Raw genomic sequence first — 16,437 nt, 5'->3', positions numbered from 1 at the left:
GCCTGCCTCACACAGCCTGCCTCACACCACACAGCCTACCTCACACAGCCTGCCTCACACAGCCTGCCTCACACCACACAGCCTGCCTCACACAGCCTGCCTCACACCACACAGCCTGCCTCACACCACACAGCCTGTCTCACACAGCCTGCATCAGGGATTGTTCAACACACCCATATAGCATTAGCTACCATCTCTGTCATTCTTCTCTGTGCTCTTTCACTGACAAACAATCAGGTCCAAAATATGACGACTCTGTATCTTAAGAAGCATCATATGATGTCACTGAAACCTGTCTGGGCTGATCAACTCCACCCACGGTCAGGGCTAAAACACCCAAGGTCAGGGCTAAAACACCCAAGGTCAGGGCTAAAACAGGACTAGTCTTTTTTGAAGAAGTGGAACATCTCTTTAACCGCCATTCGAGAAGCGTCTGACGGATACATGAGTGTGTTTAATGTCTACCCACTGAGCCGCTCTGCTATTTTAGTTATTTTAATAACACTGACGTGATATTTCCCTAAATCAAATAATAGATAGAGTTTGATATAAGAGTGTGAACCTGTTATTGCCCCAAATACATGGTTTCAATAATCACATGCGGCATCGTCATTATCCTGCCCTCCCCCCTGGATCTGATGCTGCTGTTGCCGAGGTCCAAGTTGCAGTGTTCCTGGCTGATGTAACCATGGTGCTTGCGGGGGAGGCTTGGTTGCCACGGAGCTCTCCATTGTGGCTCACATGTAAGCGAGGAGGGGGTAGGGGAGGGAGGGCTCCGTTCCAGGGAGAGCTGGCACAGGACGTGCCCGAAGATGAGATCCCGGACCTGGCAGCGACGGTGGCCCCCCCTCCCCCCCCTCCAGGGAGCCCAAGGGGGTCTGCTGAACCCAGAGAGGAAGAGTCCTCTTCCTACCGATAGATAGATAGAGAAAGGGGGAGGGAAAGGTGGGGAAAATGAGGGAGGGATAAAAGGTGGAATAGTGGGAGGAGGAGGAGGGGGGGGGGATTGTATAGAGAAAGCACAGGGAGAGAACAACGGCACACAGGAGGGGATGGATATCGAGGGGGAGGGTAGAAGGCAAGAGAAAAGAGGGATTTGGGGGGAGGGGGGGGGGTAGAGTTTTGCAGAGAGGGAGAGAAGAAAATGGGGTTATAAAGCAGAGGAATGAGACGTCGTCACAGAGATGAATGAAAAGACCCAAAAAGAAAAGCACGGGACAGAGACGGAGAGGTAGACAAGCATGAGCAGGGTTTCAGGTTCAGGAAACGGGCGTTCTGGAGCCCTATTCTACACAATGAGATGAGGCAGTGGCACACAGAGACAGAGCCTAAAGCCTTTTAGAGAAGGAGATTGATAGGGGCGTTGTTTGAAATTTCAAAAATGTATTCGTCAAAGGGCTTCATATCAGTGGCTCCCTTTTATAGTGTCTGCTTGTTGAGAAATCTGAATTTGACCATATGACTCCACCACATTGATTTACAAGTCATTCCTGTTATTAAACTGCAAACGGTGGCCTTACTGGCACATATCGAACAAGCATGCTTAAGTTATGGGAAGAGTGTAGCCTCTTGAGTGGGACCAGACCATCTGCAAAGCAGGTTCTCACAACGCCTAGATAAGCGTAACGGCGTCAATACGATAGAGCAATCTGTTGTTACTGCACAGCCCTGCAATGACGACGACATGGAACACAACCTTTGGTTCATTTATCTGGAGAGACTTGCTTTGTAGATTTTTCTTTTTCGATGAGAACCAGTGTTTGGGGCAGCTTGTCCTCACAACTTAGACGCATTGACAACTTTGATTTCTTAACGATACACTCTAAGATTTCCACAGGCAGATATTCCTAAATGTGTACTAGATGTCTTTCTTGCCAATTGTAGTGTGGTACTCTATGACGGTTCTGTTTAAAACAGCAGCAACCGAATCGCCTGGTCCAGTCGCAACTGTCTGAATCTCAGTCTGGTGTGTGGGACTCAAGGACTTGAAGGAGCACTTCACCAATTGTTCACCTCATATTCGTTATCTCTGGCACCATACCAGAGTCTACAAATGTGAAGACATCGATTTTTGACATTCTGTGCTAGACAAAGATAAAGACAACACGGTCCTAAGAAAATAAACTGATTCATTAAAGACTTGTTCTTCTTTTCTTATGACTTAGAGAACGACTAACCCTAACTAACGACTAACCCTACTTCAAAGTGTTGTTGTGTTGTAGGAATCGACAGGGAGGCAAATGGTTGCTAGGCAGCTTTGACGTCACAGCTCTTAGGCGCATGTGCACAGTGCCCTGTAGTTAACTCCCACTGTGACGTGCTCTCGCTCCCACCGGTTTCCAAGGTCTTGTTTTAGTCTATTCCACATCAATATGTCGCATTGTGACGCATGTCAGTGAAACTGGCCAGCTCAGTAAAAAATCGGGCCCTGACCTCATTCTCTTTACATCTGTCAATAATGGACTGCAAAATGCTGCAGTCAAAAAAATTCTGCAGAATTCCATGATCATTTTAGCATGAATCTATAATAACAAATCGACAAGCAATTGATTCCCCCCTCCCCCAGTTTAACCACTATTCCTATACTAATTCTTTAACCAAAAAACCACTTGGATATCACATGAAATAAATACACATACACATACATGTTTTTTTGTTGTTGTTGGTTTTTTACAACATACAAATATAAAACAAAATAACATAATACAAAAAATAATGGAGAGTACAGACAACATTAATATTACCTTAAATGTCAACTATTTACATTGAAGACAGTGTAAAATACTGCATGGATCATTTGTAATGCTGCCTTTACACCGGCCTGTCATCAGTAATCGTACTGTCTGACAAAAGTCACATGATGTTTCACACGTCAGACAAACCCCACATTATCACTTAAAGCATAATTAAGAATGTGATTAATTAAACTGGGTTAATTGCAACCAACATTCTAAATGTGATATGGCCATAAGATGGTCTCTTGTTAAATCAGACAAAGGTGTGAAAGAGATTAACCTATTTGTAACCAAGATTCCCCCTGCGACCAGAGCATTTAGTATACACCTTGGGTTTATCTCCTTATTACATCATCTAATTGCTACTAAACATTTGCAAGCGACATGCCCCCTCCAGTGGATGCTCTAACACCACTAATCTTAAACATGAAGATTAATCCACCGTTCTCCTTGCGGTGAATTGTACGCATCAATAGCCTACATTATATTGACATGTAGCTGTCCATTTGTGAATAATCTGATATCTGACAAAACCACTGCCTCATATGTGACAGCAGCTGGTGAAAGCGGGAACAAGCCGTCAACCCATCAAAATATTCAGACTTTTATTCAAAAAAAAGTCAATAAATGTCAACGTTGTTGAAAATCAATGACACACTCGCTAGTCAAGCCAAAACACTGCAATACAATGGATTCGGTGAGTAATCCCCACTACTACCATTGCATAAAAGTCTGAGCATTTGGTTGGTTGCCGACTTGTTCCCCCTTTCACCAGCTGCCGTTGTTGTTGTTGGCTACTTCAGCCTGGGCTGCTGAGAGCACGGGGGGAGGGGCGCCGCGGAGCTGAGGGAAGGAGAACTGAGAAGCGTTCTTCTCTGCCTGTTCCATGGTTAGCCTACCTGTCGGTTGTGTATCAATTCACCATATGGATAATAAAATTGCTTGTGAACACCAATAATAAAATGGAGAATCCATGTCAATGTACACACACACACACACACACACACACACACACACACACACACACACACACACACACACACCATAGAGACAACAGGACATTGTCATCCACTCAGACGAGGACAGACCTGACAGACCTGCCCTGAGAACATTCTGGGCTTGATTTCAGGATTGGCACTTACTCTCAACTCATCCTCCACTGCCATGAGCCTGAAAAACAAAACAAGAGACAGTTTGTTTTATAGAGACCTCTACAACTGAGATTCAGCCCTTCAGTTCAAGGGTGTCAAACAGGCCATATTCATTAGCTTTTCCAAGATGGGGAAGTACAGTATAGGAGTCGGCAACCACGAGCTCCGATATCTAGTTCCAGAGCTATTCATTTCAAAGGAATCAATTCTGGACCATATTGTAGATTAAGCACAACCAACATAATATTTCGCTGACTACCACTGAAAATAAAATAAACCATAAATAACAATTGTTGAAGGTGCTCTACGCAACCCTTCCGTCTGCACAAAACATTGGCCAGCAACCTTGGTGTTGAATTATTGCATAGAGAGAACCGTTAGGATTAACCAATGCTTAAAAAAATATGGATCAGCAAAAATACCCATAAACCCTCAGTAATAGTAAAGACATCGCATTGCTCCATTGAAATGAACGATAAACCTAGTGCCAGGCTGGAACCAGAAGTCATGGGAAGACTTGTCGTCCCACTTCCTTTAGCTTCTCTCTCAGCTGACCTGTTGATGATGCCCTTGATCTGGGAGTCCTTCTCCACCTGCTGCTGCCGGAGCATGCGCTCACTGTCGTCCAGGCGGCTCTGGTACTGCAGCAGGATCTTGCTGGTCTGCTGCTCCTGCGAGAGCATCCTCCGCTCGTACTCCTCCAGCTTGCGGTGGGACATGATCAGACGCTCCTTCAGGGAATGGATCTCCTCCTCGTACTCCTTCACCTGCCCGTCGGAGAGAGTCAGGAGGAGAAGGTTGTTAGGCAGGGCCCTCCGCCATAAACAAAAACGTTTCACTTGTTATCCTTTTTTTTACCGATGTAAAACACCACATCGCGTTGCTGTGCACTTGTGCGGGAGGCGTGATGTTGCTAACAAGACATCTTGCTCGTTTTGCACCTGTGGTCACCTCACAACATGTGACAACTTCCTATTGCTGAGTCTCAATTTAACGTTGCATGACCTAATGGAACATGCTATCGTACAATGCAACCAAAACTTTACCTGAAAGCAAGCAAGTTAAAGACGATCCCCTACGTTCTAAGAACCTATTCACTTTAGAATCCGAAAAGGGGACAAACGAATGGACTGACCCTGTCCATGCGGGATTCGTCCATACTTTTGGAGTACTCCTTCAGTTGGAGTACTCCCTCGCGGTCGTGGCGCAAGGTCTCGATGTCCGCAGAAAGGTGTGGCATGTTGGACACCCAGGCCACAGTGCGTTCGTTGGGGGTAGGGGCGGTCAGGGTGGAGGGTGATTGAGAACCCTGAAAGAAAGGACAAGGGTTAAGTTTAACTTTCTTTCATCCTTGCAACCTATTGCCCTTCATAGACTTGGGGCATTACTGCAATTTCCGTATATAGTAAACCCATATAGTTTACGGGTGTGTTGGATACAAAATAAGACAAACATCTGAGGTTCATGGTGTTCTATGCCAGAGACCTGTTTATTGACGGTAGGCTTAAGCAGGTGCTGCTGCTGCTGCTGCTGTTGCTGCTGTTGCTGCTGAGGTTGCTTGGTGCTCTTTGTCGGCGTGTCTGTTGACTCTCCTGCGTTCCCCGTTGGACCCTGGTTCTCCCTGGCAGAGCTCGGCTGGTGTGGGAGCCCAGGAGCTGGACTATCCTTGATGATCTGCTGCTGCTGCTGCTGCTGTTGTTGTTGCTGCTGTTGCTGCTGCTGCTGCTGCTGCTGCTGCTGCTGCTGTTGCTGCTGCTGTTGTTGCCTAGGTGACGGCAGCCTGCCACCGAAGCTCGACTCCGGGGACTGGAGGAGGAGGTTCCCACTCTGGGGGCGGGCCTTTGGAGGAGTGGCAGTGGCCGCGGGGCTGACGGACAGCTGAGACTTGAGGCGCTGGGGGGGAGGCGGGGCTATGGAGACCTGTCGGTGAGGGTGCACGGTGGAGGGAGGCGTGGCCATAGCATTGGGTGTGCCGGTGCCCGTGGCTGTCTGAGGAGTCATGCCCATCAGAATCTGCTGCTGGAGATTCTCCTGTGAGAGAGAGAGTGAGGGAAAGGAAAGAGTTTGAGGACGGGGTGGGGGGTTAGAGAAGGACATGTAGAATAGTCTTTCAGGTCAAATACTACAGAAGAAAGAGGGGGAGGGATGGAGAGAGAAAAGAGTGATAAGGAAACTAACCAGGCAGCCTAAACTTTACCTGACGCAAGTATGGAGACATAACAGCTGATCAAACTGGATTCCAGTTTTTAACTCTCATACAACGGTTAATTTGTCTGATATCCAAGATTTGTGCAACCATCCACAGTAAATGCGACATCCTACAGTATGCTGTATACTACACCAAGATCCCGTGACATTCGGGTGAAGTATTGTCTATCTCAAGAAAACACAGTATCACTTTGATTCGGATTCGAAAGCGCTGCACCTTACCTGCACTTGCATCGAGAGCTGACGCCGGGCGTAGTCAGCGTTCTGGTTCTGACGCGTGTAGTCGTCGCTGTAGCTGTGAGAGTGAACGATGCTGGGCTGCACCAGGCTGCTCTGGGGCCGCAGCGCCGAGAGGTCTTCGCTGCGGGAGAACCCGCCATGGCCGAAGGCCGGCATGTAGCCCTGGTGACCATGGTCGTTCTCCGGGGACAGCAGGAGCGGAGGGGGAGGGGCCCCCCGGGTCTGCTGGGGATGATTCCTGGGGCTGTCGGTGGCGAGGTGGAAGAGGGGGTTCTGGAAGGACAGGGGGAAGTGCATGGCGGCCGCCACCTGCTGCTGCTGCTGGGAGAGAGAGTCAGTCGGACCCCCCCCGATGTGACCCATCTGATTCTGACTCATCCTCAGGCCGGAGCCCCCGGAGCCCGTAGACATGTGGCTCCCCCCCATGCGAAGCGGGCCCCCCAGGTTTCCGAAGCTGTGGCCCAGGCCGGCTATGGACGCTTGGGAGGAGTTGAGCATGTCGCCCACAGAGTGGAGGTTGGAGATGCTGTTCATGCGGGAGTCCTGCAGGTCCATCATGGACACACTTTTGTTGACACTTAGGACCTGGGAGAGAGAGAGAGGTGGAAGACTTAGTTATGAAACCAATCTAAAATGACCTGTAACACTTTGCAATAAGGATATATTAATTAACAATGAATTAATAGTGATTCACTTGAACTAGTAATTAACTAGTCTCTAGTTACAGTATTCTAAACTCCCATTGGATTATGTCTCATGGCATCTATGAGAAATATTATTGATAAGATAGGTGACTTTGATACCCTTTTGGCAGTTTTTTTGCACATGCAAAATGAATCCCAAAGTTTTGATTAGTAATGTCCTTTGTGAAAACGGTACAGCCAATTCTTACAAATGTCAAAGCATGTTTGTGATAGTGTTGTGTCTGATGTATAACTAGTCTAGTGATGTACTGTAGTTTGGTTGAGCCAGTTCTGCATGAATTTCCACATACCATATTGAATTTCCACATACGTCTTCTAAAACATGACAACATGAATCTGTTTTGAAGCTAAACAGTAACGTTCCTCGACTATGAGGAAGGTAAAAAGTCCAAATGTCAGTCACCCCTTTTCCTCTGCAATAAACGTATATGAGTAATCCAGTGTCTTATTTTGGGTAGGCTAATGGAAGTGCCCAGGTAATAGTTTTACTACGTTTTCAGTAATACTTCAGCGTGTCATGCAAGCTTGCATTTCATTGTAATGACAAGTTTAAAGTTTATTTTTACATCCCATTATACAAGTATAAGAGAGTAACATTTTTGGGCTTCAGTTCCTTGACATTGCAGCGACAAGAGAAATAATGTGGCAATAGTTACTTAAATAGTTAATAGTTAGTAAAAGACAAATAAGACAAAAGACAAATTGAGCAATACAATTGTGGTAGTAATACAAATAATAGAAATAGCATGAGTATTGTGCTCGGTGGCAGTGGATGGTAGAGGTAGTATTTGAATAAAGTGACTGTGTGTGTGGGGTGTGCTTAAGGATAAATAGTCACTTGCCCTCAGTAGACTTGTTTATAAGACTGATTGCCTGGGGTTAGCAGCTGTTGATCAGCCTCTGAGTTCTGGCCCTGAGGCTAGGGTAGAGGCTTCGTCTCTTGGTCGCCATCAACTCGAACAGACTGTGGTTGGGGTGGTTGGGGTCCTTGATAAGCCTCCGGGCTTTGCTGACACACCGTTTGTAGTATATGTCCTGGATGGAGGGAAGCTCACATCCACTGATGCACTCAGCTGTCCGCACCAACCTCTGCAGCGCTTTGCGGTTGAGGACACTGCACTTACCGTGCCAGGCAGTGATGCACCCAGTCTGGATGCTCTCAGTTGTGTTTGTGTAGAAGGTCCGTAGGATCCTCAGCCACCTGAGATGAAAGAGGCGCTGCTCTCTCTTCATGGAGTAGAGAAGGGGCTCAGGACACACCTCTGGGCTCCTGTGTTGAGGGTCAGAGGGGTAGAGGTCTTTGAGCCCATCTTCACCACCTGTCGTCGGTCCAACATAAAGTCCAGGATCCAGTCGCATAGGCTGGGGTTAAGGCCTGGGTCTTTAAGCTTGGTGTCAAGCATGGAGGGGAAAATGCTGTTAAATGCTGTAGTCTACGAACAGCATCCTCACGTAGGAGTTCCTCTTGTCCAGATGGGTGCAGGCAGTGTGGAGTGTTGTGGCAATGGCGTCGTCAGTGGATCTGTTTTTCCGGTAGGCAAATTGGTGGGGGTCCAGGGTGGGTGGTAACATGCTGCAGATCAGGATGGGGCTTGACATGCTTCTCAAAACATTTGCTCAAGATGGGAGTGACAACAGGGCGCCAGTCATTTAGGCATGCTACCTTGTTCTTTTTTAGTACTGGAATAATGGTGGATGATTTGAAGCAGTTGGGGACAATTCCCGTGGAAAGGGAGAGGTTGAATAATCGTAACCCCAGCCATCTGTGACATGCAAGCTTTGAACAACCGGCCTGGAATGCCATCTGGCTCGGCCACTTTGCGGATGTTGACCCGCCTGAACATCTTGAGCACTTTTGCTTTGGCTGTGCTGTCTGTGGTGTCTGTGTGTGCCCTCTCAGGTAGGTTGGTGTTGCTATTTTTCAAAACAGGCGTAGAAGCTATTCAGCTCGTCTGGGGGAGAGGCAGCTATGCTAGCTGCGCAGCTCGGTCTCCCTTTGAAATTATGTGCAGCCCCTACCCCTGAGTGACAGTTCTTATAGAGTTAAATTGAGTTTTAAATAGGGTTTTTCCTAAACAATTGAAAAACCACCAGGAAAAACAACCATTGTAGAGCCCAGAGTGTGACACACTAATATGTAAATAAAGTACTAAATACCATGTTACATTTCATTTGATTGTTAAGTGGGAGAAAATATTCTACTCCTTCTACTATTCTGTTCTGTGAATCTTGGCTGCCATTTCTAATTGTGGATCCATTCAGGTACTGTACCTTTGGGTCTGGCTCGGTGATGTCAGAACTGCTAGTGCAGTACGCAGGGCTGGATCGAGCTAAGGGTGGCCGGGTCACATAGAACACGTCCTTGGATGGCCGGTGGTCCCGATCAGCAAAGTTCCCCATGCTGACATGAGACGAGAGGACCCCACCCCCGGAGGTTGGGGAGGGCAGGCGGGAGATGTCTATAGAGCTGGAGAGGAACGTCAAAATAACAGATTTAGATGTCATACATATAGATATATCAAATCAAATCTACGTTTATTTATCAAACACACAGAATACAGCTGAAGATGATGTATGTATGAGTTTTTCAACATTTTGAACATTTAATCTCATTTAAGCTCCCTCTTTAAGATTGGGTCCCTGCTCACGTCTAGACAAAACTTGAAGACAGATCAAATCATATAACAAAGGCTACTTTTCAGCTGCATGTCTAAAACACTAAAGTAAACTAAATCACAAAGATTTGTTTTCCTTTCAGATTTCAGATCAGTTTTCTTTTCTGACTTTACCATAGTGACTAATTTGACTCCTAAATGATTTATAACTAGTTTAATAATATCAGATTACTCTTGAGGTCTAAAAACTTCTGACACCCATCTGAACTATGACTGTAAGCAGCGCGTTTGCCGTAGCTGCTTTTCCGGGTTCAGAGCACCGCTGGCGTCCGCGTTTGCGACTGCCGCTTCTGTTTCCCTATCCTGTCTTTTTGTGTCCTGTCCTAAAGTGTCTATAGTTTCTTGTTTTCAACGTCTACCTTGTTTTGTGTGCCCGTCTTCCCCCAAAAGTCTCCGCTTTTTATTTTCCTTATTTTCTTTTCCAATTATTTTCACTTTATTTTTATTAAATTTTTTCACCGACCTCCGCTGCTTTCCCCCTCCCCGCCACCTCTCACTGCCTCCACTACCGGACTACAGTATTCACCGCCACCACTAACCCCATCACTGGACCCCTAACTCCCACTGGATTCACACTTCTTGACACCATCGTTCCTGTCCCCCGGCTCTGTGTTGCCGACCGACCCGCTGCGCGCCGCTCTCAGACATCGCTAGCCTGGCCGTGCTGTGCTACTACCCTCGTCCTGGGAGGTAGCCACCACTCCCTCCCCAGTTTGGGGGTTGCCATCTCCTCAGGTGAGTGTCAGTCCTTCCCAACCTTCACTCACTACTGCGGGATTTGGTCGCTGGCATGGCACGGCTAGGCTGGCCGGCCGCGCGGGTTCAGTCCCAAGCTAGCAATACATATGACAACAACAACAACCAGAGTGACAACACCACGCTGTCACTCTGGTTCACTGCCATGTTTACACAACTCACTGCCCACCAACTACTAGTCACTCCCAACCTATCCACTGAACTACTCCCACCTGTACTTTGGTTTCATCTCCAACTTGGTTTCACCCTCCTGCTGCTCCTATCGTTTTGCCCTAGACTCCCGGCCATCTCACCTACCCCCCACCTCCCCCTGCCCTTCTCTCGTCTCACCTATACTGCCACTGACCTCCACTCACTGAACCACAACCATTGCCTCACTGCTGCTGCTGCCACCGCTGCCACCAAGGCAGGCATTCTCCGCCGCCGCCGCTGCATCCATCGAGGCTCCCAGCAACATTGACACCGGACTCTACACCACCCTGAAGGCACAAACATCCCCTCATTCTGGACTAACTCTCGCTCACCTGTCATCACCACACACCGCACCGCTGACCCCTCAAACCTCCGCTCTCTCCCCCCTGCTCCCCCATCCATCTCCCTTGCACTGAACACTCGCTCTCTCTCCAACAAATCCCCTGTCATATCTGAACTGATACTGGACAACAACCTGGACATACTTCTCCTCACTGAAACCTGGCAACAACCCTCGGACTACTACCCTTTCAACCAGGCCACCCCCCCTAATTACACCTACATCGCTAAACCCCGCCTCTCTAAGCGAGGGGGTGGTCTCACTGCTCTCCACAAACACTCCCTAACTGTCACTATACTGGACCTCAACCTCCCACCCATGTCATCCTTTGAATACATTGCCTTTTCACTCCCCAACTCCATAACTGCACTCCTACTCTACCGCCCACCGAAGCCACTCCCCTCTTTTCTTTCTGATCTCTCTGAACTCCTCACCATCGCCTCTTCCCTTTCTACCCGTCTCTTACTCACCGGTGACTTTAATATCCATGTCGACAAACCCAACTCCAACCTCACCTCTGACTTCCTCTCTCTCCTTGATTGTTTCCACCTCACCCAGCACATCAACTTCCCCACCCATGTAAAAGGCCACACACTCGACCTTGTCTGCTCTGCCTCCCTACCCATATCCAACCCCCACCCTCTTCCATTTCCACTCTCTGACCACCACTGCATCCTCTTCTCTGCCTCTCTGCCCCTACCGCACCACCCCACCAAACGCACCATCTCTTTCCATAACATAAAATCTGTCAACCCACTCACTCTATCTCAGTCCATATCTTCTGCCCTCCCCACTGACTCCACTCCCATCAACCCGGAAGACTATGCCACCATGCTCAACTCCATTCTCTCTGACTCCCTTGACTCACTGGCCCCCTTGAAAACCATCACTGTCTCCTTCACCACCTCCTCCCCCTGGTACACCCCTGAACTACGCACCATGAAACAGACCGGCCGCCAACTAGAAAGACTCCACAACAAAACCCACCTCACTGTCCATGCCGAAGCCTACAAGCACCATATCTCCTCCTACCGTGACGCACTCCAAGCTGCCAAATCTGCCTACTACTCCAACCTCATCAACACCACCAATCGAAACCCCCGCACCCTCTTCTCCACTGTCAAGACACTACTCCAGCCCCCGGACAACAACACAACTTCCTCCCCTGATCTCTGCAACTCCTTTCTCCACGCCTTCAACAGCAAGATCTCCCACATCAACAGCTCACTGACTGCCTCCATCTCCAACTCCACCACCCCCGCCCCCCCTGCTGTCATCTTCCCCCCTCCTGATTATCCTCCCCCTACTCCTCTCACTACTTTCTCCCCTGTTGACTCCTCCCTCATCACTAGTATCATCACCGCCTCCAAAACAACCACCTGCTCCCTCGACCCCCTCCCTACCACCCTGACCAAGGCCTGCCTCCCTGCCCTCATCCCCCACCTCACTGCCCTCTTCAATCAGTCCCTATCCCAAGGCCACGTTCCCTCAAGCTACAAACTTGCCGCTGTCACCCCCATTCTCAAAAAGCCCACTCTTGACCCAGCCAACCTCTCCAACTACCGCCCCATCTCCAACCTACCATTCTTTTCCAAAACCCTAGAGCGCGCTGTCGCTGCCCAACTTCACTCCCACCTCCAATCCAACAAACTATACGAACCCCTTCAATCTGGCTTCCGCCCACATCACAGCACTGAAACAGCCCTGGTCAAAGTCATGATCGATCTCCTCACCTCCGCAGACTCAGGTGCCCTCAACATCCTAGTTCTACTAGACCTGAGCGCAGCCTTCGACACAGTGTCCCACTCTATCCTCCTTCAAAGGCTGCGCCAACTGGGTGTTGAGGGCACCGCCCTGGACTGGCTCACCTCCTACCTCACCAACAGACAACAGTTCATCTCCCTCTCCGGTCACACCTCCTCCTCTGTCACACAGGGGGTCCCACAAGGCTCAGTCCTCGGCCCCCTGCTCTTCCTGCTACACACTCCCCCTCGGTCACATCATCCGCCAATTCAATCTGGACTTCCACTGCTACGCCGATGACACCCAGATTTACATCACCACAAACTCCACCCAGAACCCACCCCTCACTCACATCGAAAACTGCATTTCAGCAATAAAAACCTGGCTCACACACAACTTCCTCAAACTCAACAGTGAAAAGACCGAAGTCATCCTCATCGGCACCAAATCCACCCTCAATAAAACCGGACCCATCACACTCACCATTGATGACACTACCATCACCCCCTCCCCCCTGGCTCGCAACCTCGGCTTCATCCTGGACCCCACCCTCTCATTTGATCCCCACGTCAGCTCCATCGTCAAGACCTCCTACTTCCACCTCCGCAACATAGCAAAAATCAGACACTGCCTCTCCCCGCCCGCTGCTGAATCCCTCATCCACGCCTTCATCTCCTCCCGCCTTGACTACTGCAACTCCCTACTCACCGGCATCACCTCCCGCTCCCTCCATAGACTCCAGATGGTCCAAAACTCTGCTGCACGCCTCCTTTCAAACACCCGCTCCCGTGACCACATCACTCCTGTCCTCCACTCTCTCCACTGGCTCCCCATCAAAGAACGCATCCAATTCAAAATCCTCATCCTCACATACAAAGCCCTCCATAGCCTGGCCCCCCCTTACCTGACTGACCTCCTTCTCCCCCACCGCCCTACCCGTACCCTCCGATCCTCATCCATTGTTCCCCTCACTGTCCCACCCTCAAAACTCAAAGGCTTCGGTCACCGTGCCTTTTCACCGGCTGCGCCCCGCCTCTGGAACTCTCTCCCCCAACCACTCAGAGACTCACCCTCACTCCTCACTTTTAAATCCCACCTCAAAACCTACCTGTTCTCCCATGCCTACAGCCTCCCCTACCCCTAGCCATCTCCCCCCCCCCGCCCCCCCCCCCCCCCCCCCATTGACACGCATACAACCTCCCCTACCCCTACCCATCTCCCCTAACCCTGCCACCCCCCTGATATGCATACAGCCTCCCCTACCCCTAACCACCTCCCCTGTCCCTACCACCCCCCCCCCCCCCCGTTCGCTGACTCTGTGTTCCATGTTACTTGTTGTTTTTGTGTTTTCCGTATCCCCTATATTGTCAGCGTCTTTGAGCCTCGGAAAAGCGCTATATAAATTCAAAGAATTATTATTATTATTATTATTATTATTATTATTATTATGACATATACAGATATATAGTCTGTTACTCCTCAAAAGTCTAGCCCTGAACATTGGTTGGTGTTGCGTTTCGCATGGAACAATTTCCACGAAGAAACTGTGCAATGACATGGCAGAAAGAAAAACTAAAGACGACAAAGAGTGTGCCATTAAGTTCATGAGCAGTCACCTATTGAGGTCTCGCATCATGAGGCTCTGGAAGTCAGAGGACACCAGACGATTGAAGGGAGGCCGAGAGATGAGCCGGTCCGCCTGCCTGTCCGGCTGGTGGCTGGCCTGCCGGTGGAGCTGGGGGTTCCTCAGCGCGACGCTGATGTCATTTAGCAGACGTGGCAGGGGTCCAAGCTTCAGAATAGCATCCTGGGGGGTAAAAGGGGGTAGAATGAAAGAAAAATAATTAGAGGTCATGCCTTGCTGCACAGATTTGTACTAGAAATCAAGCGCTATTTGTGAAAATGTATGGATTTGGTGCATTGATTATTGTGTTTTTGTTGGTGGCCCTGTATGCAGAAATCAGAAGTCAACCCATTTTGCATGTTCTTCAGAATGCATGTACAGTACAGTATGCTCACTGTAAAACAGCCTCTGCCGTTTCTAAGTAAACTGAGGAAGTGGAGGGAGCTCAAATAGAAATGGGATTGAGCCAAGAGAACAGAGGGAAGAGTGAGAGAAGATAAATATGGAGTGGAGAGGTGTCGATGAGAGGTGTAAAGCAGTGTGGGAGAAAAACTATTAACATTAGAAGAGAAGCTTCTAGTTGGGGTCAATGTTCGTCCTCTACTCCTCAATTACTCTACTAATGTTGAATTTGACATGAAATATCTTATCTCAAAACCTGCTGCAGCAATTCATTGCTTAAGTGGGAGGTACGAGACCCTTTTAGACCCTTGTGACTTGACATAGGATCAAGGACTTCCTGTCTGACCGCCCCCAGAGGGTGCGGGTGGGCTCCCACACCTCCACAGCCCTCAGACTCAGCACTGGGTCCCCGCAGGGCTGCGTGCTGAGCCCTATCCTCTACAAACCTCTACACCCACGACTTCACCCCCGTCCACCCCAGCAACTCCATCATAAAGTTTGCAGACGACACCACCGTGGTGGGCTGCATCTCGGGCGGGGACGAGACGGCATACAGGGATGAGGTGGAGCAGCTGGGCAAGCTGTGCAAGGTCAACAACCTGCTGCTGAACCAGCTAAAGACCCAGGAAATCATCGTGGACTTCAGGAGGAAAAAATCTGAGGTCCAGCCCCTGCTCATCGATGGAGGGAGCGTGGAGAGAGTCTCAACTCTCCGATTCCTGGGGGTGCATATACAGGAGGACCTGTCCTGGAGGACCAACACAGCAGCCATCATCAAGAAGGCACAACAGCGGCTCTACTTCCTGAGAGTCCTCAGGAACTACCACCTCAGACAGGAGCTGCTTGTGACCTTCTACCGCTGCACAGTGGAGAGCATCCTCACCTACTGCATTTGCGTGTGGTTCTTCAGCTGCACAGCCGCAGAGAGGAAAGCGCTACAGAGAGTCGTGAGATCGGCCCAGAAGATCATCGGTGCCCCCCTCCCCTCTCTGGAAGAGCTGTGCAACACACGCTGCCTCAGGAAGGCCTCCAAGATCTCCAGGGACCCATCCCACCCTGGGAACGAACACTTTGTTCGGCTGCGCTCAGGCAGGCGGTTCAGGACCATGTTCGCACGGACAAACAGATTGAAGCTTAGCTTCTACCCTAGGGCCATTCAGGCCCTGAACACAGCAAAGACCTAGGTTCTAGGCCCTGGACAATCTAGACAATTTGATGGCAGCTACTAGATTGTAAACATAAGTGCAATATTGTAATACAACTGTGAACATTCTAAACCTGCTAACTGCGACACTTTAATGAATGTGCAACAAATATTAAGTGCAATATGACAACCCATGTGTACATAAGGTTCAGATATAGGGAAAGGTTAGGACATTTATAGTATAGCATAGTGTACAGCACAGTGTTTTATTGTATAGTATAGTAGTATAGTATAGGAGATAGTGTACATAGCCTTATTTATGTCAACCAGCTCTTTTCTCTTTTTGTTTTATCCTTGGCTCTCTTGTTTTTAGTCTTTTTTCCAAGCACCAGGGGAGCCCCCCCTCCTAAATTTCGTTGTATGGTACCTGTACTGTATTAATGACAATAAAGACCATTCATTCATTCATTCATTCATTCATTCATTCATTCATTCATTCATTCATTCATTCATTCATTCATTC

General features: G+C 49.0%; 1 protein-coding gene across 1 annotated transcript in view; it reads right to left on the bottom strand.

Moving 5' to 3' along the window:
* Positions 1–612: 612 nt before the first annotated feature.
* The window catches only part of syngap1a (synaptic Ras GTPase activating protein 1a), a gene marked incomplete at both ends in the record, with an annotated part of 173,778 nt that continues 157,953 nt past the window's right edge, over positions 613–16,437 (bottom strand). Inside the window, 8 exons of the mRNA XM_080531626.1 lie at positions 613–909; positions 3,878–3,905; positions 4,442–4,653; positions 5,022–5,195; positions 5,372–5,917; positions 6,317–6,919; positions 9,310–9,505; positions 14,361–14,551. Coding sequence (XP_080387752.1) covers positions 613–909; positions 3,878–3,905; positions 4,442–4,653; positions 5,022–5,195; positions 5,372–5,917; positions 6,317–6,919; positions 9,310–9,505; positions 14,361–14,551 — 2,247 coding nt within the window. The remainder of the gene's footprint in view (positions 910–3,877; positions 3,906–4,441; positions 4,654–5,021; positions 5,196–5,371; positions 5,918–6,316; positions 6,920–9,309; positions 9,506–14,360; positions 14,552–16,437) is intronic.

This window comes from Nansenia antarctica (assembly GCF_963989245.1).
Source record: "Nansenia antarctica genome assembly, chromosome: 5".
NCBI classification, from domain to species: domain Eukaryota; kingdom Metazoa; phylum Chordata; class Actinopteri; order Argentiniformes; family Microstomatidae; genus Nansenia; species Nansenia antarctica.
Note: the sequence above shows the minus strand (reverse complement) of the source record. Positions and strands in the feature narration are given on the sequence as shown.